Consider the following 27,151-nt stretch of genomic DNA (forward strand, 5'->3'; position numbering starts at 1 on the left):
TGGAGGGAGCTGAAGGTTCGAGTTGTCAAACGTCAGCCTCGAAACCTTAATGACTTGGAGAAGATTTGCAAAGAGGAGTGGGACAAAATCCCTCCTGAGATGTGTGCAAACCTGGTGGCCAACTACAAGAAACGTCTGACCTCTGTGATTGCCAACAAGGGTTTTACCACCAAGTACTAAGTAATGTTTTGCAGAGGGGTCAAATACTTATTTCCCTTAATTACATTTCAAATCAATTGATAACATTTTTGACATGCGTTTTTCTGGATGTTTTGTTGTTATTCTGTCTCTCACTGTTCAAATGAACCTACCATTAAAATTATAGACTGATCATGTCTTTGTCAGTGGGCAAACGTACAAAATCTGCAGGGGATCAAATACTTTTTTCCCTCACTGTATTTTAAAAAATCAATCTACCTTGCGGATCTGTTTGAACAATTTGCACATTCAAATCAAAATTATTGTTAATTAATACTATTTTTTACATTGTAGAATAATAGTGAAGACATCAAAACTATGAAATAACACATATGGAATCATGTAGTAACCAAAAAAGTGTTAAACAAATCAAAATATATACACTCTTGGCATTCTCTCAACCAGCTTCATGAGGTAGTCACCTGGAATGCATTTCAATTAACAGGTGTGCCTTCTAAAGTTAATTTGTGGAATTTCTTTCCAATGTAGAAAATAGTAAAAATAAAGAAAAACCCTTGAATGAGTAGGTGTGTCCAAACTTTTGACTGGTACTGTATATTTTTAAAAATCTTGCATATCTTAATTTATTTCCACAATTAACTAATAATATTTGTAATAATGTTAGCAGTTCATACGAAGGATTGTTACCTATAACCAGGATTGGCATTACACAAATTACAAGAAGGTTGTTTCTTAACGTTCTCTGAACTATTTGAGAACATTCCCAATGTCAAACCAGTTGGAGAATGTTCCTATAACATTACCAAAATGTTTACTAAATGTAACCATGTTTGGACTTTTAGGAAACGTTCTGTTAAAGTAATGAAATACCAAGATAATCACGTTTTTTTGTCAAATTCCTTAAATGTGCTGAGAATGTTCCAAAGCCAAGCAACTATCCTGTTCCATTCCCAGAAAGTTGTGGGAAGGTTGTATGCAAAATAACCATAGGACAACCATGCTCTCACCAAGCAATAAGAAACATATGGTTATTAGAACATTATGTGCTATCTGGGAAGCACGTTGAGAGAGGAAAAAATATAGTGTTTATTATCTGGGTAACCTATATAATTTGATGACTTTGCTATTTTAATCTCAAAGGGAAAATTACCAACCTCATGAAGGTGCGCAACATCAATCTGGGATTTATGAAAAGACTCAATTACTATTTACTATTAATTTTGCAAATGAATGTCAGAATGATATAGGCTAGTCCTGGTCATATAAATGAGCAGGCGTTCACTTAATTAATGTGCTTCTTCAAGGCACCGGATAAAACCATTATTTCCAACAGTGTTCAGGAGGAAATTGGTTAAAGTGAAGAATTAGCCTCTATAAGCCTACCGGTATGTGACAAATCTTGAAGGAGCAAATGGCACTGAATTAAAGTTGATTGCTGACTGTACTTACAAATGTCAAACAATAATGAGAACTAATAATAGTTAATTGAAGCAGCTCTGATGAATGGTCTAGAGAATGGCTGCACTGGAACATTTCTGACCATGTTTACAGAATGTCTTCATGGTGGTAGGCCTATAGGCTACATTGAATAGCCCCCTGCCCCACTAAGCTACCCCAGGTCTAACACATTTATGTAGGCCTTGTTTGGGTGAGGACATAGTGATTTTTAAATTTTCCACTATATTAGTATGTTTTCTGTTAAAAGTAAACTGACCTCAAGGCAACAAAATGTAACCAGCCTGGACAATGTTGATCAGAGTGAGTCCTGCCAAATGCACTTGCGCTATAGAACACATGCACATTTGTTGGCGGGAATTCTGACTGGAATCTCAACACACTCGGCATATGTTTTACTGCTGTCCTGGCTAACCTCATGTTTAATAAATCATTTAAAAGATCATATAGATATGATTTTTTTCCGATAAAGATATGAGTTTGGATACTCTTTTTCAACAAATTCTGCTAACCTAATAGCAAATATCAGAGAAAACACCACAATCTCAAGAGGGTGAGCTGCAAACCAGAATTTCCTTTCTAGCTAGCTAGCTAGCTAGCTACTTAACAGTTATCTAGCTTTTATTGATGTAAGGTTAGCTAAATTAGTCTATTTTTCATTTTCAATTGACTGTTTTGGGGAATTGGGATGCCTATAGAGCGTGACTGGTTGTGTTTGTCATGAAGTTCACTTGTGTATTTTCTGTTTCAATGTTCTTTCCGTCAAGGTGGCTATTGCCAGATGTCAAGACAGGATCAAGTCATTGACATAAATATTCAAATGTGTCTCCAAGGAACTTGATGGAAAGTTGAATCTGCTGCTATCATTATGTGTGTGAGAGAGCAAACCTCAAAGCATGGTGTGACACAATATTGTTAAAGTGACAGAGATAATAACAGACACTTGGTTGAGCAGTGAATGTACAGAGTACAGTGAATAGTCAAATAGCTACATGAATTGCAGTGTGTTCACAGATTAAGTGCAGTATTGACTCACTTTTAAGAGGTGATCCGTTATATAATTAAAACCCTTAATCTAGTAGAGAGGCTTCATCAGAGACTGAATGGATCAATTGCAAGTGGCGCTACAAAATCAATTCCTAGTTTCCGCCGGATTACATTAGTATTATTGTAAGAAACGTTTTAACACACTTGGATTACATGCGGAAGATAGATTCATCAACCTTTCATAATGTTGTTGAGCTCTTCCTGTACATGTCAAAAAGGAACATAACAAGAATGGCAATTACAGGGGTCAAATCACAAGGGGAGAAATTACCCAAACAGGACTGTGGGGAAAGGCCTTTTTTACAGCCGCCCCTGGATTTCTTAAGGAAATCCACACGTCGGAAAAGGCCTCAATGGGGGGCATAGTCTTTAAGCGTCTTGTCCTATCCGGCAGGAAATGCGGGGCAGAGCAGTTAAGGGACCACACGAGGTGGGGTCCAGTCCTATTGTGCATCTGGCCGAACTAGAGGGGCAGTTGATAGCCAGTAGAGAACCATGGGGGCCAGGAGGTTGCAGGCTCTGGTGTACGTAAGGGGCCTAGGGGCCGCCCCTTGAGGAAGGTGCACAACGTTGCAGGAACAGTGTCTGCCCACCCCATGGAACGCCACGGGAGTGGCAGAGGATCCTTTATCTCAGCTGGTGCAAGTCCGCTGGGGCCCATCCGTGGGTGCTGAGTAGAATGCCGAGGTCAGGTGGTTCCTCATATGCGGAGGCCGGAGGGTCTTCCAGTGCAGGAGACGGGCGGCCCCCTAGAACTGGAGACATCAGGCCCCCAGGTCAGGGGGCTGAGGGCCTAGGAGGGCAGGAAACTCAGGGCCTGACAGGGCAGGGGACATATGACCTAAAGCTATGGCTAAGGACTGCAGGCCAGGTGTGGCAGAAGACTGAGAACCTACAACTGAGACTGAGGACTGCAAGCTAGGTATGGCAGGAGGCTGCAAACCTAGTTGAGCCTAGAGCTTGGACAGGCGACTGGGTGCCATGTGAGGCTGGGGGCTGACTCTGGACCTGAAAGGAAAACTGGCTCTGGATCTGCCAGGGAAACTGACTCTGGACCTGACAGGGAAACTGGCTCTGGACCTGCCAGGGAAACTGACTCTGGACCTTCCAGGGAAACTGATTCTGGACCTTCCAGGGAAACTGACTCTGGACCTGCCAGGGAAACAGACTCTGTACCTGACAGGGAAACTGACTATGAACCTGACAGGAAGAACGAATGAGAGCTAGGATAGCAGTAGAGCTCTGGGTCTACTGCAGGAATAGGTCACTCTGAGCCTAGCGGGGTAGCAGTCCGATGACCCACCTGGGCTAGGGATTGATGGCCGACTAGGGCTGGAGACAGTGGACCTAGTACAGCTGTGGGCTGAGGATCTGGTGCTAGGGACTGAGGGCCTAGCGCAGGTAACTTGTGGCCTAGCATGGCAGTAGGTTGAAAGCCTGGTGGGCTAGGGAGCTGCAGGCTGAATAGGTCTGGAGACAGAAAGCCTAGTGCAGCAAACTTTAGGCTTAGTAGGGCGGGAGGCTCTAAACCTGGCGGGCTAGGCAACTGCCTACCAACTAAGGCAGGGGGCTGAGAACTGAGCAGGGCAGGAGACTACAGACCTTCAAACAGGGCGGCTAACTTATGGCCTAGCAGGGCAGGGGGCTCTAAGACTGGACACTTTACAACTGCCAGGTAGGCAGGAAACTGAAACTCTAACCCTAACGGGAAGGAAAGGAACTCTGATCCTATTGGAAGAGAACGCTGACCCTACCAGGAAGGAAGGGAACTCTGACCCTACCGGGAGGGAAGGGAACTCTGACCCTACCAGAAAGGAAGGGAATTCTGAGGCTACCAGGAGGGAAGGGGACTCTGACCCTACCATGAAGGAAGGGAACTCTGACCCTCCCGGGGAGGAAGGGAGCTTTAACCCTAGCATGGGGGCAGGAAACTCTGACTCTGACTCTACCGTGGAGGCAGGGAACTCTGACCCTACCGTGGTGGCAGGGAACTGGCCATGTAGGTTAGGGGGGACATCAGGGGTGACTCCGGTGACATGTCTGGCAGGTACCATGAGGCGAGGTCTGGAAGGTCTGGAGGTAGCAGGACCCTCGGGCTGGAACTAGCACAGTGCTGGCAGGCGGGGCTGGAGAGGCCCCAATGTCCTGGCTGCACTTGACATCTGCAGTAGCTGAAGGCTGTGGCTCCATCCTAGGAGCAGGCGAAGAATCCACTGCTGGCTTGGGCTCCAGAGAGTGTGAGGGGCCAGTCCAAATGTCCATTTGTGCACACCGATTGCCTGAAACCAGGAGTCTGTGATAGACAGCTGAGAAAGGAAGAAATCACCCTAACGTAACGTGGGGAAGTCACGTGCACAGGCATTGCCTTTTTTACTCTTACCTTTCCCAATCATCCATTTGTGGCCTTGAAGAGAACTAGGTCCTATCACTCCCAGCCTACCTCTTCCAATGCATTGTGGAAAAGTTTGCATCGAATTCTACTACATAAAGAGCCAAAATTAGTAAAATATTTTCGAAAATTCACATTCTATAAAACATTCTATTTGTGTTGTTTCCCGCTATTTGTTGATTTCGGTAGTGCATCCCCGTATCTAATTGATCAGCTGTTGTTAAAGCCGAAATGAGTATGTCATCCGGGCATTTAATTAAAGTATACTTGATTTTCGAAATGTCGCATACTATTAAACTTCATTTTTTCCCCGCATACTCAAACGGACTACTATTTAGGACGTAAGTATGGGTATTCAGGCATGTCTGTTGAATTTTGAAAAATCCACCCGCACTCGGCCCCGCCCCACCTACCCAGCCAGTCAGGAGCCACTACTGCGTTGTGGCCGTGGCATACTGCATACTTTTTACTAAATGGTACGTGCTAAATAGTATGCAACGATGAGTACATAGTATGCAGTTTAAGTATGTAGTACGCTAGTATGGGTATTCGAACACTGCCAGAGTACTTTCAAGCTCTCTTTAACTGTTCCCTTCACAAAGGTTAAATGCTTTATTTTTATCTTTTGACTTTTTTTAACGCTCATAGGAACCAATTGTCCTAAATGCCTTTTAGACAGTAATTTTTTATGCTTTCCACAAGCACAATTAACGTTCATAATTGCTTATATCATTTGAAGCCAGGTAGTATGTAATTACCTGAATGGTACCATTTGCCTTTCATGGGAGACTGTGTTTGAAAGCCAAACCCAATCTGAGATACTTAATTTAGGGGAGGTAAATGAGACACTGTTTCTGTTAATATGTGAAGTTGGGTAATATATACAGTACCAGTCAAAAGTTTGGACACACCTACTAATTCCAGGGTTTTTCTTTATTTGTAAAAATGTTTACATTGTAGAATAATAGTGAAGACATCAAAAATATGAAATAACACATATGGAATCATGTAGTAACCAAAAAAGTGTTCAACAAATCAAAATATATTTTATATTTGAGATTCTTCAAAGTATACAGAAGATAGCCCTATTTGGTAAAAGACCAAGTCCATATTATGGCAAGAACAGCTCAAATAAGCAAAGAGAAACGACAGTCCATCATTACTTTAAGACATGAAGGTCAGTCAATACGGAAGATGTGAAGAACTTTGAAAGTTTCTTTAAGTGCAGTCGCAAAAACCATCAAGCGCTATAATGAAACTGGCTCTCATGAGGACCGACTACAGGAAAGGAAGACCCAGAGTTACCTCTGCTGCAGAGGACAAGTTCATTCGAGTTACCAGCCTCAGAAATTGCAGCCCAAATAAGTGCTTCACAGAGTTCAAGTAACAGACACATCTCAACATCAACTGTTCAGAGGAGACTGTGTGAATCAGGCCTTCATGGTCGAATTGCTGCAAAGAAACCACTACTAAAGGACACCAATAATAAGAAGAGACTTGCTTGGGCCAAGAAACACGAGCAATGGACATTAGACTGGTGGAAATCTGTCCTTTGGTCTGGAGTCCAAATTGGAGATTTTTGGTTCCAACCGCTGTGTCTTTGTGAGATGCAGTGTAGGTGAATGGATGATCTCCACATGTGTAGTTCCCACCGTGAAGCATGGAGGAGGAGGTGGTGTGATGGTGTGGCGGTGCTTTGCTGGTGACACTGTCTGTGATGTATTTAGAATTCAAGGCACACTTAACCAGCATGGCTACCACAGCATTCTGCAGCGATACGCAATCCAATCTGGTTTGGCCTTAGTGGGACAATCATTTGTTTTTCAACAGGACAATGACCCAACACACCTCCAGGCTGTGTAAGGGCTATTTGACCAAGAAGGAGAGTGATGGAGTGCTGCATCAGAAGACCTGGCCTCCACAATCCCCCGACCTCAACCCAATTGAGATGGTTTGGGATGAGTTGGACCGCAGAGTTGAAGGAAAAGCAGCCAACAAGGGCTCAGCTTATGTGGGTACTCCTTCAAGACTTTTGGAAAAGCATTCCAGGTGAAGCTGGTTGAGAGAATGCCAAGAGTGTGCAAAGCTGTCATCAAGGCAAAGGGTGGCTACTTTGAAGAATCTCAAATATAAAATATATTTTGATTTGTTTAACACTTCTTTGGTTACTACATTATTCCATTATTCTTTTGACTGGTCCTGTATATTTATTTGCTAGGTTATGAATGAATCATTTATTTACTTTATATAACCTGATGCTACACTAACCATGCACTGTTCTGGCCAACCTTGAGGATTTATGTACTGTATTTTCCTTCCTGTCTTAGAAATGGAGTCCATGGGCCAAAAGAACACTTGGATGAACTCTATGCAAGAAGAAAAGAGAGGTCTCCATTTGGAGCGACAAGGACTGGAAAAAATATTATGAGAGGTACATATTTGATCCAGTCTGGTAGATGTTTGAAGGCCATTCCACCAGATAAAACAATCTGAAAGACAACATACAGTAGAAAATGTGTAGACTGAATTGAATCCATCCCCTAGATTCATTTTCTTTAGGGTCACACTGACCGGTATGTGTAATGTTGTTAATCGTTGTTTATTTCAGACCAGGAGAGCCAGCTGAATAAGGCTAAATCAATGACAGAGTCACTGAGAGTAGAGATTCTGATGGTCAGCCAGAAGCCCCTCACAGAAAGCACTTGCTTAAGGTCGTCAACTGCACATCCAAACTGGCCAGCTGTACCGTGAGAGACATGTAAGGATGCCTGAGGATTCCAGTGCCTTGCTTGGAGCCTCACTGACTATACATTGCGTTTATAGCGTTTGCGTGAAGAGAGTGGTCCGTTACTGCTACATCAAGGCTTATCCTGAGGTGTGTATAGAGTCAAAACTTAGATCACAAATGTGCTTGGAAGCATATACAATATATATGTGAGGACTGTGTTTTACAGACATACCCAGGATCATATCAGCAATGCTGACAGAACAGCATGGCTCTGGGTATTTGGTGTGTGAGTCACCAATTGCTGCACATTTATTGTCTTCCTGTCTCATCCTGTTAATGGTCCTGTTTGAGAAGCGCTGAATGGACGTGCACCCATCCTGCCTCTCTGGCACTCTTCAGACCAGGATGTGTAAATAATGCAGCATTACCCCAATCCCATTAATTAAGACTTTGATATGTTGCCTGTATTATCCGGTCAAAAAAAGAACAAGCTCCGATTCACATGTGAAGAGCTTAATGAAAAGGATGGATCGATACAGAATCTGTCCCAGGGAAGCAGTGTTTGCCTCCCCCTGCTTTTAAATCATACGTGGGGGAAGCATGTTCTGTTCCTCTGTCCCCACAAATCTCCTTCATTACTGACGGCCTGATTAGTCCACAGGATGTGCTGAGGATGGGGGTTTTGGGGAAGCTGCGCTCACTGTGCTCACATAATTCCTCCTGAGTGTGTTCATTAATCATGCTTCAAACTGGCCCTAAACTGAGTTTTTACTCACCTATTGATTGTTTGAAATTGAATGCATGTCAATTTAATGAGTGCTGTCTTTTAAAAGTGTATGTGTGCAAGCCAATCTCTATTTCCAATATGCTGGCACGGTCACCTTTGGTTGTAGTATTGGTCAGACAATTTTTTAAAATGATAAATGTAATGTTCGTGTGTAATGAGAGACTAGCTTTTCATAGGCTTAACATACCAAATTTAATCACGTCTGAGATATTCAAATATATGAGCCTCAAATTACAGTGGCTTGCGAAAGTAGTCACCCCCCTTGGCATTTTTCCTATTTTGTTGCCTTACAACCTGGAATTAAAATGGATTTTTTGGGGGTTTGTATCATTTGATTTACACAACATGCCTACCACTTTGAAGATGCAAACTATTTTTTATTGTGAAACAAACAAGAAATAAGACACAAGCGTGCATAACCATTCACCCCCCCAAAGTCAATACTTTGTAGAGCCACCTTTTGCAGCAATTACAGCTGCAAGTCTCTTGGGGTATGTCTCTATAAGCTTTGCACATCTAGCCACTGGGAGTTTGCCCATTCTTCAAGGCAAAACTGCTTCTGCTCCTCTTCAAGTTGGATGGGTTCCGCTGGTGTCCCTCAAGAATTTCCCTGTATTTAGCACCATCCATCATTCCTTCAATTCTGACCAGTTTACCAGTCCCTGCCGATGAAAAACATCCCCACAGCATGATGCTGCCATCACCATGCTTCACTGTGGGGATGGTGTTCTCGGGGTGATGAGAGGTGTTGGGTTTCCGCCAGACATAGCGTTCTCATTGATGGCCAAAAAGCTAAATTTTAGTCTCATCTGACCAGAGTACATTCTTCCATATGTTTGGGGAGTCTCCCACATGGCTTTTGGCGAACACCAAATGTGTTTGCTTATTTTTTTATTTAAGCAATGGCTTTTTTCTGGCCACTCTTCCGTAAAGCCCAGCTCTGTGAAGTGTACGGCTTAAAGTGGTCCTATGGACAGATACTACGATCTCTGCTGTGGTGCTTTGCATCTCCTTCAGGGTTATCTTTGGTCTCTTTGTTGCCTCTGATTAATGCCCTCCTTGCCTGGTCCGTGAGTTTTGGTGGGCGGCCCTCTCTTGGAAGGTATATTTTTGTAAAAAAATGTAGGGGTAGATCAGCTTTAATATTGCAGATAGATTGTAACTTCCATCAATGTAATTGTCTGCATCACTTCCAATCCCCCATATGTTTTTTTTCTCTCGAATATATATATATATATATATATATATATATATATATATATATATATATATATATATATATATATACAGCGAGGGAAAAAAGTATTTGATCCCCTGCTGATTTTGTACGTTTGCCCACTGACAAAGAAATGATCAGTCTATAATTTTAATGGTAGGTTAATTAAACAGTGAGAGACAGAATAACAACAAAAACATCCAGAAAAACGCATGTCAAAAATGTTATCAATTGATTTGCATTTTAATGAGGGAAATAAGTATTTGACCCCTCTGCAAAACATTACTTAGTACTTGGTGGCAAAACCCTTGTTGGCAATCACAGAGGTCAGAGGTTTCTTGTAGTTGGCCACCAGGTTTGCACACATCTCAGGAGGGAGTTTGTCCCACTCCTCTTTGCAGATCTTCTCCAAGTCATTAAGGTTTCGAGGCTGACGTTTGGCAACTCGAACCTTCAGCTCCCTCCACAGATTTTCTATGGGATTAAGATCTGGAGACTGGCTAGGCCACTCCAGGACCTTAATGTGTTCTTCTTGAGCCACTCCTTTGTTGCCTTGGCTGTGTGTTTTGGGTCATTGTCATGCTGGAATACCCATCCACGACCCATTTTCAATGCCCTGGCTGAGGGAAGGAGGTTCTCACCCAAGATTTGACAGTAAATGGGCCCGTCCATCGTCCCTTTGATGCGGTGAAGTTGTCCTGTCCCCTTAGCAGAAAAACACCCCCAAAGCATAATGTTTCCACCTCCATGTTTGACGGTGGGGATGGTGTTCTTGGGGTCATAGGCAGCATTCCTCCTCCTCCAAACACTGCGAGTTGAGTTGATGCCAAAGAGCTCAATTTTGGTCTCATCTGACCACAACACTTTCACCCAGTTCTCCTCTGAATCATTCAGATGTTCATTGGCAAACTTCAGACGGGCATGTATTTATACTTTCTTGAGCAGGAGGACCTTGCGGGCTCTGCAGGATTTCAGTCCTTCACGGCGTAGTGTGTTACCAATAGTTTTCTTAGTGACTATGGTCCCAGCTGCCTTGAGATCATTGACAAGATCCTCCCGTGTTATTCTGGGATGATTCCTCACCGTTCTCATGATCATTGCAACTCCACGAGGTGAGACCTTGCATGGAGCCCCAGGCCGAGGAAGATTGACAGTTCTTTTGTGTTTCTTCCATTTGCAAATAATCGCACCAACTGTTGTCACCTTCTCACCAAGCTGCTTGCCGATGGTCTTGTAGCCCATTCCAGCCTTGTGTAGGTCTACAATCTTGTCCCTGACATCCTTGGAGAGCTCTTTGGTCTTGGCCATGGTGGAGAGTTTGGAATCTGATTGATTGATTGCTTCTGTGGACAGGTGTCTTTTATACAGGTAACAAGCTGCGATTAGGAGCACTCCCTGGATTTTTTTGTTGTCATTCTGTCTCTCAATGTTCAAATAAACCTACCATTAAAATGATAGACTGATAATTTCTTTGTCAGTGGGCAAACAAAATCAGCAGGGGATCAAATACTTGTTTCCCTCACTGTACATACACATTCATATAATGGATTTAATGGTACTCCGTAGGATGTTCAAAGTTTCTGATATTTTTTTATAACCCAACCCTGATCGGTACTTCTCCACAACTTTGTCCCTGACCTGTTTGGAGAGCTCCTTGGTCTTCATGGTGCAGCTTGCTTGGTGGTGCCCCTTGCTTAGTGGTGTTGCAGACTCTGGGCCCTTTCAAAACAGGTGTATATATACTGAGATCATGTGACAGATCATGTGACTCTTAGATTGCACACAGGTGGACTTTATTTAACTAATTATGTGACTTCTGAAGGTAATTGGTTGAACCAGATCTTATTTAGGGGCTTCATGGTAAAGGGGGTGAATACACATGCACGCACCACTTTTCCATTATTTATTGTTTTGAATTTTTTGAAACAAGTTATTTTTTTCATTTCACTTTACCAATTTGGACTATTTTGTGTATGTCCATTACATGAAATCCAAATAAAAATCAATTTAAATTACAGGTTGTAATGCAACAAAATAGGGAAAACGCCAAGGGGGATGAATACTTTTACAAGGCACTGTAAGTAAATTGCTTTCATTGTAAAAGGCCATTTTCTATTGCAGAAACTGTCTCAGAAGAGTCCCCAATACTCAAGGAATTTCACAGTGTCCAAACATGTTTCTGGTATGTTAGAGGTTAGGAGAATGATTTATTATACCAGCAAAGCCTTACAAATCTTTAGACATAACAAAAAAACATAATGATTGTGTATTTTACCATTTTTCTATTTGAAAAATATTCACAGTACTTCACAGTTCTCGATTTATTTTATTTCAGACCAATAGTCAAAGTACTTATTTTGTGTTTACTGTCAGCTCATTGAAGGTCTTGGCTTTACCCACTAAACATGTTGTTACCAAGACATTATATGATTTTAGCCATAGATTAGATATTGAGACGGGATGATATTCTTAGTGCGATAGAGAGAGCAAGAGCAAATCCCATGCATTTGTTTTACTAACCTATGTTAATTCTTTACCCCTGAAAATGATTGGAAACTGACCTCTAGTGGAAATTATTGTAGTTGCAGTATCATATTGTACAGTAAATCTGACTGCACCAGGCTGTACATTAAATATCTTTATATGCACTATGAAAATAATGAGAAAGAAACAACATATCAGTTAGAATCAGAGAACAGGAATAACCAAAAACATATCCAGTAGACTTACTCCACTGTATAGTGGACTTTTCTGTTTGTTTTTCCATGAAAATACAAATGAATCAGATGATGGTCTCTGCCTAAATTATGGAAGCTACTCTGAAAATATAGTTTACCAAGCTACCAATTACTTCACACTGGAAGAAGTTAAGCTACACTAAAGCTACCCTTAAGAGAAATATAGTTTACTTAACTAAAGTTACTTTGAAAAAGTAGTTCACTACATTCAGAATACTTTGTGATAAATTATCATATCTCAATCTGAAATGTAATAGGCTAAAAATTGCAGGAACAGATCACTCTGGAGTCAGATGTTAACAGAATGTGTAATTTAGCCTTTTAAACACCAACCCTATGTTTCAAGTGAGATTTAGGCAGGTCTGATGCCACAAAAGAAAGGCAATTCTTGCCTTCTTCACCCATATTTCATTTAATTTTTGCAAAAAAAGTAGGGTGTAGTTCCTGCCACTACATGGCAAAAAAATTAATTAACTACCAAGATTTGAATTTAGTTCAACTACATTTTCATTTTAGTCATTTAGCAGACACTCTTATCCAGAGCGACTTACAGTTAGTGAGTGCATACATTTTCATACTGGCCCCCCGTTGGAAATGAACCCACAACCCTGGCATTGCAAGCGCCATGCTCTACCAACTGAGCTACAGGGGACTACCACCAAACTACTGCAAAATGTAGTTAAATTACTAGTGTAACTACATGTAGTTCACTACTCCCCAACACTGAGTGTACATGTATATGTTTTTGATATGATGTTGGTCAATGGTCTCTGTTTCCAGGTGCAGAAGCAGTTTTCAACTTCAAAGCAGCCAGTTCAGAGGAAATAATTACTAACGTCAGTGATATTTCTTGAGGTTTCTTATTTTGAATTTATAGGAAAGATAGTAGGAGTTACTTTTACACCTACAAAATCCCAACGTTATCCCTGGCTATAATTGTATTAAATGGTCATAAATGTCCCCAAAGAGTGAAGTCCATTAAAACTTTTAGATGTTTGCAGAGATTGCTAGTTGTATTATTTGCTGCCCTCTAGAGGCCATTTGACACTACACATGGTGGCAAACCAGACCAGGATGTTCTTGTTCAACTATGCTGAACAAAAATATAAACGCAACATGCAACAATTTCAGCAATTTTACTGAGTTACACTTCATGTAAGGAAATCAGTCAATTTAAATAAATAAATTAGGCCTTAATCTATGGACTTCACATGACTGGGCAGGGGCGCAACATGGGCAGGCCTGAGAGGGCATAGGCCCAATCACTTGGGAGCTAGGCCCACCCACTGGGGAGCCAGGCCCAGCCAATCAGAATGACTTTTTCCCCATAAAAGGTCTTTAATACAGACAGAAATACTCCTCAGTTTCATCAGCTGTCCATGTGGCTGATTTCAGCCGATCCCGCAGGTGAAGAAGCCGGATATGGAGGTCCTGGGCTGGCGTGGTTACACATGGTCTGCGGTTGTGAGGCCGGTTGGATGTACTGCCAATTTTTCTAAAATGACGTTGGAGGCGGCTTATGGTAGAGAAATTAACATTAAAAATGTATCTTCATTTATAATCTGTAGAAACTATGAGAATAGATAGGTTCAGAACTTTTGTCACAGCACAGTTGAAAAATACATGGCAAATAGAAATCAGATCTGGATGGTGTTCAGAGATAGATGGGAGGGGTTGATTGGATCTGAAGGGTGGAACTAAAAACAAACAAAAGATAACTCATGTAAAATATACTGTGTCCGTAAAATGTATTTAGGTTCAGAACTTTTGTGAAACAGCACAGTTTAAAAATATATGGCAAATAGAAATCAAAATGGAATGGTCTTCAGAGATAGATAGGAGGGGTTGAGGGTAGCTGGAGGATGGCACTAAAAACAAACAGAAGATAACTATTGCAAAATATACTGTGTCCGTAAAATGTATATAGTATGTATAAGAGTAGAAGCCTAAGTATTGTTGTCCATTAGTTTACTCCAATTAGGGGAGGGGTGGTAGGGTTAGGGGGAAATAATAAAGAAAAATATATTTAAAAAAAAAATGTATGGGGGATTGGAAATGATGAAGACAATTACATTGATAGAAGCCACAATCTATCTGCAATACTAAAGCTGATCTACCCCATAAAAAAATAATTATAATAATAATAATAATAATACAAATTGTGCACAACATTTGAGATAAATACTTTTTAGTGTGTGTATGGAACATATCTGGGTTCTTTTATTTCAGCTCATGAAACATGTTGCATGTATATGTTTGTTCAGTATAGTACTGTGGTACCAACACAATTACTCATTTATATAATTGACGATTATGGGATCCAACATGCACCACCAGTATGTGGACACCTGCTCGTCAAACATCTCATTCCAAAATCATGGGCAATAATATGGAGTTGGTCCCCCCTTTGCTGCTATAACAGCCTCCACTCTTCTGGGAAGGCTTTCCACTAGATGTTGTAACATTGCTGCGGGGACTTGATTCCATTCAGCCACAAGAGCATTAGTGAGGTCGGGCACTGATGTTGGGCGATTTGGCCTGGCAGTCGGTGTTCTAATTCATCCCAAAGGTGTTCGATGGGGTTGAGGTTAGGGCTCTCTGCAGGCCAGTCAAGTTCTTCCACACCGATCTCGACAAACCATTTCTATATGGACCTCGCTTTGTGCACGGGGCATTGTTATGCTGAAACAGGAAAGGGCCTTCCCCAAACTGTTGTTGGAAGCACAGAATTGTCGAGAATATCATTGTATGCTGTAGAGTTAAGATTTCCCTTCACTGGAACTAAGGGGCCTAGCCCGAACCATGACAAACCAGACCATTATTCCTCCTCCACCAAACTTTACAGTTGGCACTATGTATTGGGGGAGGTAGCTTCCTCATGGCATCCGCCAAACCCAGATTTGTCCGTCGGACTGCCAGATGGGGAAGCGTAATTCATCACTCCAGAGAATGCGTTTCCACTGCTCCAGAGTCCAATGGCGGCGAGCTTTACACCACTCCAGCCGACGCTTGGCATTGCGCATGGTGATCTTAGGCTTGTGTGCAATTGCTCGGCCATGGAAACCCATTTCATGAAGCTCCCGACGAACAGGACAGACAATTTTTACGCGCTACGCGCTTCAGCACTCGGTGGTCCCTTTCTGTGAGCTTGTGTGGCCTACCACTTTGCGGCTGAGCCGTTGTTGCTCCTAGACATTTCCACATCACAATAACAGCAATTACAGTTGACTGGGGCAGCTCTAGCAGGGCAGAAATTGTACAAACTGACTTGTTGGAAAGGTGGCATTCTATGACGGTGCCACGTTGAAAGTCACTGAGCTCTACAGTAGGGCCATTCTACTGCCAATGTTTTTCTATGGAGATTGCATCGCTGTGTGCTTGATTTTATACACCTGCCAGCAACGGGTGTGGCTGAAATAGCCGAATCCATTAATTTGAAGAGGTGTCCACATACATTTGTATATAGTGTATATCTTCTCTAGATCATTTCCATGTCATCCCTGAATTTGATTGACCGTTAATTGATTGATTTATGACATAATAGTTAATGAGTTCAAATCCTGTTAGAGTATTTGCTATGCTGACCTTGACTTCAGAGCATGACCCGGATTCATTCAAATCAGGCCATTTGACTAAGTGGTTTGCAGCTTCTGGACTTTCAGCATTCTGCTTCACATCACCTGGGATTTGAAAATGCTCATTTTATATCCTTTGAGATTGCAGTAGTCTGATCATTTAACAACTGAATTTTGTATTTGAATTTGAAGCACATCAAATAAGAAATATGCAACCTGCATGAAGAACGTTTGGTGTAAGTGAATGTGTATGCAACAAATCCACCCACTGTCTAACACCTAAACCTGAGGTGCTGGTTATTAAGAGAAATATCGACACACAACGTAATGTTGCTTCAGAAACATGACATTTATTACAAACACAATCCCCAAGTCAGAAAAAGAAAGTGATGATGACAAAATAAAAAATAAGAGCATTTGACATCAAACCATTAATGTCTGCATTTCGTTAACATTTCTTCCATACTTCAGTTCTGCTGAGCACCAAGATATCAATCTTCTTAATTAAAATCAAATCAAATCAAATGTTATTGGTCACATACACATATTTAGCAGATGCTATTGCGGGTGTAGCGAAATGCTTGTGTTCCTAGCTCCAACGGTGCAGTAGTATCTAACAATTCAATTCATTATTCTCCTCATTAATGTAGAGAGTTTTAGCAGCTAGTGATAGTGATTATGGTATGGAAAATGTATCTTATCTCTGGCAACTTGAACGACATATGAGGTTTGAGATCCTACTAGCTCTGAAGCGTTCCCTTCTAGTCTCACTCCTCTCTATTATGGTTATCCACAGACGAGACAGGTGTATTTTGTCTCTCCCTCGATGCCTTTGCTCTTCAGCTCATTGATGAACTGCTGAATGATCTTAAACACCTGATCATCGTAACTCTTGGTCGTCAGGCAGTCTTGGTCCTTGAGAAAGTAGGCTGTTTCAGCACCTGCAATAGGTCTTGAGGATTCTGCATTGACAAAGGGACACACATTCTTACGACTTTTGAACAGCATCTGACTTTGAAACATATCATCGTTATTTCAATATGATTTAAGACTTTACAACAGAATTAGAGGATGTTTTAGTTACAGTATTACATATTACAGCTCTACAAGCTGTGCACCATGGCCTTTCTGTGGAGGTATAGAGAGACTTTACAGAGGCTTTACAGAGAGGACTTACTGTTGCAAACGGCCAGCCTGTTACCTCCGATGTACTGGGTTGTCCATTTGAATTTGGTGTCTGCACCGCAGTTCTCATACAGACGACTGGTCCTCAAGAACGCAAAGTCATAGCCCTGTGTAGTGAATAAATTACAATTAATAAGGCAACTATGGCAAATAATGAATAATGTGCTAGCATGCTAGCAGATACCCATAGACTTCCAGCCATTGCGCTAATGCTACTTAGCATTGGCTCTTGAAACTACCTCTAACTTCTTTCAAACTGGACACAGAGACATAAAAATGGTATCCACAATTTCATCTGACTCTGGGGATAGATAAAGGGCCTCGTTGCCAAAATCCCGAAGTATCCCTTTAAGAACCAAACATTTTATTTTATTTTATTTCCCCCCATTTTCTGTAGAAACTCTTTTTTTGCAGAAACTGTTTGTGTTTCATATAAAGGAATAGCCAATTGTAGCATACTGCATATTTAATCTTTGTGCCACCATACAGTGTGATTATAAGAGGCTTTTAGCTCATAGGCATGTGATGTTACAGGAAAGAGTACCTCATTGCACATGGGTTTACAGTAACGCCTGTTGTTGATGGTGACACACACAAGTCCTCCTTCACTCTGGGCTACAGCAGCTGGACAATGATTGGGATCAACGGCCTGGCAAGCTATACAAGGAAAACATACACAGAAACACAATAATTACTTAGGTAATACATTTAGAAAGACACAAAGTGAAGCCAATGTAATTATTGGTTACACTAAAAGAGGCCCTTTGCTCTGCCATAGCTTATTTGGGGCCAATAAAGTATTTGTCAGCAACACACTCTTATTGTACACAGATCTGTGTTTTGCTCAGGAGTCTTAACCTGTTTCTTGATGTTTCTGTAGAATGACTGTCAGTGTTTTTAGGGAGTTAATCACAACAGCAGTCTGGTTATCGCTCCACTGGCTAGTAATGTTTTCAGCACATTGTGCTGCCTCCTGTTTAAAGATAGTGGAAAGAGATGTCACTCATCTGTTAGAAATCCAAGTACCAAAACATGTAAACTACAAGCTAGTTAACCAGAGTAATTGATCAGCATTGCATTATTTGTAAAAGTTGATCACAGATTTAACAGTATTTTAGACAAAATTCAGTGATGAAGTTATCCATACCGTAAGCTGAGTAGAGAGCTGTTCAAACATCAAGGTGGTTGAGGAGCACGTATGGTTCCCAACATCTTTCTCCTGAGCAACAGCATATGAGAGGACAGCTGGCAGACAAAAAACATTCAGTACCACACAACAGTCTCAACCTTGTCTCTGCCCATGTGTAGTTGTTCTGTTGATGGAAAAATGAGTGTCATGATGTGACAGGTTGATACTCGGCATGTAGGCCTACTGTTTTGAATACATTGTTACCATAAACTCAAACACGTATAATGAATTTGAAGGCTCAATTAAGTTTCTACCCCCATCATGGCTTGCCTTCTTACCTGTCAGTGAGCAAAAGTAAAGTAGAACTCTTCTTGTTGTAGTTTTTGTCATGTTGTCAATGTTGTGTTTCTTCCCTCAGCCTGAGTTGTAACCACCATTGGTGTATTTAACGACTGACTGCACTTTGGGGAGGGTACAAAGTTTATGTTGCTGCTGACCAATTTCCCAGTCATGGGCCAGACCGTGGACTTGCAGGAATTCACAGTTAATGCCTAACCTTAAGAATTCTGAGTTAATGCCTAAACTTAACCCTAACTTTAAAAATTCAGAGTTAATGCCTAAACTTAACCTTAAACACTTAGAAGTTTGGAACATCTTCGAAATTTGACGTTTGAGAAAGATGGATGAACGTCTAATTCTGACGTGAGACTGTGAGAGCTTGTAGGTGCCATCAACGGAAACTTCACTATTAACATCATCAACTAGCTTGGTTAGCTCGGACTCGCCAAACATAATAATTGTTGCCTATGTATTTTTTTATTTTTATTTATTTAACCTTTATTTAACCAGGTAAGCCAGTTGAGAACAAGTTCTCATTTACAACTGCGACCTGGCCAAGATAAAGCAAAGCATGCGATAAAAACAACAACACAGAGTTACATATGGGGTAAAAAAAACATAAGGTCATAAAATACAACAGAAAATATATATACAGTGTGTGCAAATGTAGCAAGTTATGGAGGTAAGGCAATAAATAGGCTATAGTGCAAAATAATTACAATTAGTATTAACACTGGAATGCTAGATGTGCAAGAGATGATGTGCAAGTAGAGATACTGGGGTGCAAAAGAGCAAAATAAATAACAATATAGGGATGAGGTAGTTGGGTGGGCTAATTTCAGATGGGCTGTGTACATGTGCAGTGATCGGTAAGGTGCTCTGACAACTGATGCTTAAAGTTAGTGAGGGAGATAAGAGTCTCCAGCTTCAGAGATGTTTGCAATTCGTTCCAGTCATTGGCAGCAGAGAACTGGAAGGAATGGCGGCCAAAGGAGGTGTTGGCTTTGGGAATGACCAGTGATATATACCTGCTGGAGCGCAGACTACGGGTGGGTGCTGCTATGGTGACCAATGAGCTAAGATAAGGCGGGGATTTGCCTAGCAGTGATTTATAGATGGCCTGGAGCCAGTGGGTTTGACGACGAACATATAGTGAGGACCAGCCAACAAGAGCGTACAGGTCACAGTGGTGGGTAGTGTATGGGGCTTTGGAGACAAAACGGATGGCACTGTGATAGACTACATCCAATATCCTGAGTAGAGTGTTGGAGGCTATTTTGTAAATGACATCGCCGAAGTCAAGGATCGGTAGGATAGTCAGTTTTACGAGGGCATGTTTGGCAGCATGAGTGAAGGAGGCTTTGTTGCGAAATAGGAAGCCGATTCTAGATTTAACTTTGGATATTTATTCAATCATTATTTTCTGAAGTTCTTGTCTCTCATCATCATTGAATCTCTGCTAGCTAGCTACAGGCCAATGATTTGTTTAGCATAACAACGCCAAATGAATAGAAACAATTAGAACTAACGACTGGGTCAAAACAGGAGAAAATAACTAAAAAGACCAGCCCGCTTGGGTAGCAACTTCAGAATGCAAAAACACATTTTCTTGTTAAAATAATGTTTTGAATGAAAACGTTTAATTAATATTTTTGTAAATATGTTGGCAAACATTTTATAAAATTAATAATGCCCTCGAACCCGGGAATTATCGTGTGACTATTTGATTCGGAGTTCGGACATGTAAAGTTTGTATGTGAAAACTATTTATAATATGCATACTTGTAGTTTTTTCGAACTCACTTCATTCGCGCATAAGAGGGCGGCTCACTAGGCTGGTGCTAGCACATTCGCAGATCAAATACACCACTGTGTCACGATCGTCAAAAGGATTGGACCAATGCGCAGCGTGGAATGCGAACATACTTTATTATATATTCACCACACGGACAAAAACAACAAAACGATACGAAGTCCTTGGTAACAAACACAAACCAACACGGAACAAGATCCCACCATACACTGTGCCAAACAGGCTGCCTAAGTATGGTTCCCAATCAGAGACAACAAGCAACAGCTGATCTCGTTGCCTCTGATTGAGAACCACCCCGGCCAACATAGAAACACAATGAACTAGATCCTGAACATAGAAACACAAAACATAGACTCTACACACCCTGGCTCAACATAACAGAGTCCCCAGAGCCAGGGCGTGACAGTACCCACCCCCCCCAAAGGCGCGGACTGCGACCGCGCCAAACATAAACCGAACAGGGGAGGGCCGGGTGGGCATTCCTCCTCGGAGGCGGATCCGGCTCCGGGCGTGACCACCACCCTTTAATACCCCCCCCGTAGTGCCCCTGGTCTGGTCCCGCTGGCTGGAGCTGGACTGGACATCGGTGGAGCGGATTGCTTAGGCTCCGGTGTGGAGCAGCTGACCGGTACCTGACCAGGCACCGGTGAACCGGGCACGGGCTGTGCCGGACGGACGACACGCACCCCAGGCTTGGTGCGGGAAGCAGGAATGGGCCGGACCGGACTGACGACGCGCACCCCTGGCTTGGTGCGGGGAGCAGGAACGGGCCGGACCGGGCTGACGATGCGCACCACAGGCTTGGTGCGGGGAGCAGGAATGGGCCGGACCGGGCTGACGACGCGCACCCCTGGCTTGCTGCGGGGAGCAGGAACGGGCCGGACCGGGCTGACGATGCGCACCACAGGCTTGGTGCGGGGAGCAGGAATGGGCCGGACCGGGCTGACGACGCGCACCCCTGGCTTGGTGCGGGTAGCAGGAACGGGCCGGGCCGGGCTGGCGACGCGCACCATAGGCTTGGTGCGGGGAGCAGGAACAGGCCGGGCTGGCGACGCGCACCATTGGCTTGGTGCGGGGAGCAGGAACAGGCCGGGCCGGGCTGGCGACGCGCACCATAGGCTTGGTGCGGGGAGCAGGAACAGGCCGGGCCAGGCTGGCGACGCGCACCATAGGCTTGGTGCGGGGAGCAGGAACAGGCCGGGCCGGGCTGGCGACGCGCACCATTGGCTTGGTGCGGGGAGCAGTAACAGGCCGGGCCGGGCTGGCGACGCGCACCATTGGCTTGGTGCGAGGGGCAGGAACAGGCCGGGCCGGGCTGGCGATGCGCACCATTGGCTTGGTGCGAGGGACAGGAACAGGCTGGACCGCACTGGGAACACACACCACTGGCCTTATACGGGGATCAGGAACGGGCCGTACCGGACTGGCAACACACTTCAGTACCTCTCGCCGTGCCTCTACACTTTTCCTCCCTCTAATCACCAATGGCTCCCGTAACCCGGTGGCCTTCTCTCCTCGTCCACAAACTCGCCCCTTATCTGCCTCCAGCAGCCCCGGCGTCCATGCCATGTGCCCTCCCCCCCTAAAAATGTATTGGGGTTGGCTCTCGCCTGTCCGACGACGACACTGTTGGCGCCGTACCTCCTCTCTCGCCAAGGCTTTAACCTTTGCCCATGGTCCTCTGCCCTCGAACATGTCCTCCCAGGACCACCATTGGCCCACCTGGGCCATCGCCAACTTCTCCATCTCCTTACCCGGCGTTAGTTCCGAAACACGCTGCTTGGTCCAGTATTGGTGGGATCTTCTGTCACGATCGTCAAAAGGATTGGACCAATGCGCAGCGTGGAATGCGAACATACTTTATTATATATTCACCACACGAACAAAATCAACAAAACGATACGTGAAGTCCTTGGTAACAAACACAAACCAACACGGAACAAGATCCCATCATACACTGTGCCAAACAGGCTGCCTAAGTATGGTTCCCAATCAGAGACAACAAGCAACAGCTGATTCTCGTTGCCTCTGATTGAGAACCACCTTGGCCAACATAGAAACACAATGAACTAGATCCTGAACATAGAAACACAAAACATAGACTCTACACACCCTGGCTCAAAATAACAGAGTCCCCAGAGCCAGGGCGTGACACACTGGAACTCCATTTAAGGTGTTTACATGTCCTAATAATTCAAAAGATTGTTCAGAAAACCAGGTGTTTTAATCAGTGTATGCTTACTTCGATTTTGACTTTACGCCGATTAAGATAAGCAGAGTAAGGTGTTTACATGACTATTGCATAATCTGCCTACTGCCATAATCAGTTTATTATCGAATTATTACTGTGCATGTAAACGTACTAACTTCTACATAGAAGATCATAGGAAATCCCAGGACATAGTGTCTATAATACTGTAACAAGCTGACATAGTTGCTGTCCCAAACTCTAAACTCCACACAGTTGTCACTGACTAGTTGGATATTCATTTCCCACTGAGCAAACAATTGATGTACTTACAGCATTCATATAAAATCATTTTAATCAGGTTTTTGCTTTGGCTGACCTTATTTTTTTTATTGACATTTGCCAATAAAACCCAGGAATGCAACTGTTTATGTAAAAAAAAAAGGTGTTCTATTTGTAGCCCTGCTTGTCCTGAAAATAAAATGGTATGTAAAACACTGTATATAAGGGCTGGACATAAATGAAAGTCAGATAAATAAACAACCAATTTTTGCTGGGGTCTCAGGACTGACAGGGTTAAGGTGAAGGGAAAATAACACATTCTAAAAGAACAGCCTTGACTTCAGCTTTCCCTCAGCAAACACTCAGCACATACAGGCAGTTACCAGTATGCAGAAGATTAGTAAACACCTTGGAAACATGCACTTAGAGATTTACAAGCACTCAAATCCACAAGCAGAGGAAACATCCATTTATTTCTCAAATATGTATAAGATGTAAATCAGAATAAAACATTTTCCCGTGCTAGTCTTTAGAGTCATGTGCTTGCTATTTCTAACGAGATACATATTACAGTCCTGGAAGCAAAGACAGAAAGCGCAGATAAAAGGAAAGCTCTTTATTATTCAGTGTGAATCAGTGTTCCTAGAACACTGGCAGGCACAGCTATTCATCGAGGCCAGACTGACAGGTGTCTTCTGCCATAGCTGTTCACATTGAACCCGCATCGATTGTCTGCATGTTAACTACTTACTGTGGAGAAATGACTTCACACAGAGTATGTCATTGCCAATGAAAGAAATGATAGATGAGTTCATTGTTTTCTACAGCAGAAATGGAATGGCATACTATAGCTAGTGCTGCTGCCATAATTCAAGGTTAGTACAGACATTTCATTGTACAGTATGTCTTCATATCATGTGTGTTTTTGCGTGAGAGAATGTAAGTGACGTTAACTGTGGCTGGACTTTTTCTCTTTCGTGCAATATGTGTCCAGATGAGTAGTTTGTGGATTGACCCAAAGTGTTATCTAGCCTTGTTTACCTGGTCTTGGGGATTGCCAATAATCTACAGGCTCATGATCATGGGGCTTCTATCATCTCAGTGCAATAAGGGAGTTTAATTGGCTAATAGCCATAAGAATATTGATGCTAATGGGGGACTAAAAATGAAATGAAATGAATGTTGAAAAGTAGGTTTATATAGCCCTCACTGCAGTGTGGCTGGAGGCTACCACTTGTCCTAAAAGTTGGCTTTAGAAGTATTTATTTTTGCTGAAAGACAAACATACAAAGTTAATGCCAATTGCAGTTCAAGTTGATGTTGAACATTTCAAATCACTGTACATTACAATGTGTGTATTTAATGTGTTTCAGTTGGCTGATAATGAGAGAGAGAAAATGTAAAATTATTTTTATATGTACCAACATTTCGCCCATGTTAGCATTGAGTCTTGTGCAGCAGGGTGGTCAAGTGCAAAGCCTGTGATGATTAAACAAATCCCTATAAATACCCCAGCACTCTGTTTTACCTCCAAGGGGGTGTGTGAGTTATCGGTTTAATTCAAATGTGTATACTGCTGTAAATGAACCCATTTGAATAAACCACAACGCCTCATAAAAGTGCCAGGCTAGAGATAGATAATCTTGTTAAGGTCTCTTCCATATTAGATTCCAACTCTGATTTATGAGAGAAGATGAAGCAGCTTTAGTGATCCACTGTGACAAGTAGAGCATAAATAAACACCAGAGGTTGTCTTATTTATGCTAAAAAAGATAAATCTTTGTTTTTAGATCTTTTACTTCAGAATGTAGGGTCATGAGAAGCTCCATGCTATTTCTTACTGTGTTCATGTATAATTATTTAAAGGAAAAACCCCACATATCCAATATAGCATTTTCTTTATTTAGAAATGAGGTCACTTCATGCTTACATCAGCATTTACATTAAACATGTATGATTACACAATAAATAAATAAGCTATGCACTACATACCCATGATACATTTAGACAAAAAGCTATATCTAACACGATAAATCCTCTGTGGAGCTGTGGAATTGACCCTATGGGATTCCATAAGCTTGTGCTTATTGACCCCTATCCCTAGATGCAAGTGGTTTTGTACACTCAGTGACCAGTTTATTAGGTACACAACCCCGTTCACTAAAATGGATTGCTCTTACAACAGTGAGTCACGTGGCTGTGGCTTGCTATATAAAGCAGGCAGACAGGCATCGAGGCATTCAGTTACTGTTTGATTTAATGTTAGAATGGGCAAAACGAGTGACCTATCCAACTGAGCGTGCAACACTCCTGGGCTTTTCGAGAAGAGGATGGGGCACAACACTGGTTACATAAGTTACTCTAATAGAGGCAAACATGGTCTGCCAATGGATAGGGGAGAGTTGATTCTAAATGAATATGCCTTGAAGGCTGGGGAAGAAATGTGTATGAGAGAGAGAGAGAGAGAGAGAGAGAGAGAGAGAGAGAGAGAGAGTGTGTGTGTGTATCACGTTTCAGGAGAAGACCTAGATGCAGACAGTGTCGAAGTAACAAAAGTTTATTACAAAAACAGGGGGCATGCAAATGACAGGTCAAGGGCAGGCAGAGGTCAGTAATCCAGATGAGAGTCCAAAAGGTTCAGAACGGCAGGCAGTCTCAGGGTCAGGGCAGGCAGAGGTCAATAATCCAGGGTGGTGTGGCATGGTACAGACTGGCAGGCAGGCTCAGGGTCAGGGCAGGCAGAATGGTCAAAACCGGGAAAACTAGAAAAAGACAGGAGCAAGGGGAAAAACTGCTGGTAGGCTTGATGAAACAAAATGAACTGGCAACAGACAAACAGAGAACACAGGTATAAATACACTGGGAACAATGGGGAAGATGGGCGACACCTGGATGGGGTGGAGACAATCACAAAGACAGGTGAAACAGATCAGGGTGTGACAGTACCCCCCCCTAGGGGCACCACCTGGTGTCCTACCTGGGTGCATACCTGGTTGACCAGGGTGCTGTCGTTGAAACTCAGCGTTGAGGCCTGGGTCCAGGATGTCCCTAGCGGAGACCCAGCACCTCTCCTCCGGGCCATAACCCTCCCAGTCAACCAGGTACTGGAATCCCCTGCCCCGAGGTCGAACCATCAGGATACGCCTCACCGTGTACGCCGGTTGGCCGTCAATGAGACGGGGGAGAGGGGTGGGCCTGGAAACAGGAGACAGGGCTGTGAGACATGGGTTTGATCCTAGACACATGAAAAGTGGGATGTATACGGAGGGTACGGGGTAACAGAAGACGAACAGCAGAGGGGCTAATGATCTTGGAGACGGGGAAAGGGTCAATAAACCGGGTGGAGGGTCAGATCTCAGGTGGAAAGCCATACCTTCTGCCCGAGATGATACCGGGGAGCCGGGATCCAGTGGCGGTCCGCTTGTCGTCGATACCTGGAGGTGGTCTTGAGAAGAGCCGACCGGGATCTCCTCCAGGTACTATGACAGCGGCGGACAAACATCTGGGCCGAGGGTATGCCAACCTCTTCCTCTTGCTCCGGGAAGAGCGGGGGCTGATAACCCAGGGAACACTCAAAGGGCGAAAGACCCGTGGCAGAGCAGGGAATGGTGTTGCGGGTGTATTCGACCCACACTAGTTGCTGGGTCCAGGTGGTGAGGTTGGCGGAGACCAGGCAGCGCAGAGTCGTCTCCAGGTCTTGGTTAGCTCGCTCAGACTGGCCGTTGGACTGAGGGTGGAAACCGGAGGACAGGCTGGCCGACGACCCAATGAGTGTGAAGAATGCCTTCCAGAACTGGGTCGAGAATTGAGGACCCCGGGCGGAGACCATGGCCACTGGGAGTCCATGGATCCGGAAGACATGCTGCACCATGAGCTGGGCCGTCTCTTTGGCGGAGGGTAGCTTGGAGAGAGGAATGAAGTGGGGCGGCTTTGGAAAACCGGTCCACAACTGTCAGGATGACAGTGTTGCCATCAGACGGGGGAAGACCCATGACAAAGTCCAGATATGTGAGACCAGGGACGATGAGGAACAGGCAGAGGTTGGAGGAGACCAGCCGGAGCTTGCCGAGGAGTATTGTTCTGCGCACTGATCGTGCAGGCGGCGACGAACGCGGAGATGT

The 27,151-nt window shown here is 43.4% G+C and overlaps 1 protein-coding gene across 2 annotated transcripts; it reads right to left on the reverse strand.

Annotated features, from left to right (window-relative positions):
- Positions 1 to 16,422: 16,422 nt before the first annotated feature.
- LOC311134984 (uncharacterized protein) lies at positions 16,423 to 18,858 on the reverse strand. Of its 2 annotated transcripts, none has more exons than XM_084168776.1 (6): positions 18,747 to 18,858; positions 18,427 to 18,524; positions 18,138 to 18,252; positions 17,824 to 17,936; positions 17,272 to 17,386; positions 16,423 to 17,056 (listed from the first exon to the last, which is right to left on the reverse strand). In XM_084168776.1, exons 1-6 carry the CDS (start codon positions 18,796 to 18,798, stop codon positions 16,881 to 16,883), a joined length of 669 nt encoding a protein of 222 aa, XP_084024902.1. In that variant the 5' UTR covers positions 18,799 to 18,858; the 3' UTR covers positions 16,423 to 16,880. The 2 variants fall into 2 exon arrangements, with proteins under 2 accessions (XP_084024902.1, XP_084024903.1); XM_084168777.1 differs by having other exon boundaries at positions 18,427 to 18,592; positions 18,747 to 18,821.
- Between the last annotated feature and the right edge of the window lie 8,293 nt (positions 18,859 to 27,151).

Source organism: Coregonus lavaretus (assembly GCF_964263955.1).
Source record: "Coregonus lavaretus genome assembly, chromosome: 1".
NCBI lineage: Eukaryota > Metazoa > Chordata > Actinopteri > Salmoniformes > Salmonidae > Coregonus > Coregonus lavaretus.

Bases quoted from the DNA above. Each gene is read 5' to 3' on its own strand.
- LOC311134984 (XM_084168776.1), bottom strand. From the start codon at position 18,798: ATGACAAAAACTACAACAAGAAGAGTTCTACTTTACTTTTGCTCACTG. The intron at 18,525-18,746 runs GTAAGAAGGCAA...TTTGTCTGCCAG, and splicing joins TTACTTTTGCTCACTGACAG to CTGTCCTCTCATATGCTGTT. The intron at 18,253-18,426 runs GTATGGATAACT...ATCTTTAAACAG, and splicing joins AGCTCTCTACTCAGCTTACG to GAGGCAGCACAATGTGCTGA.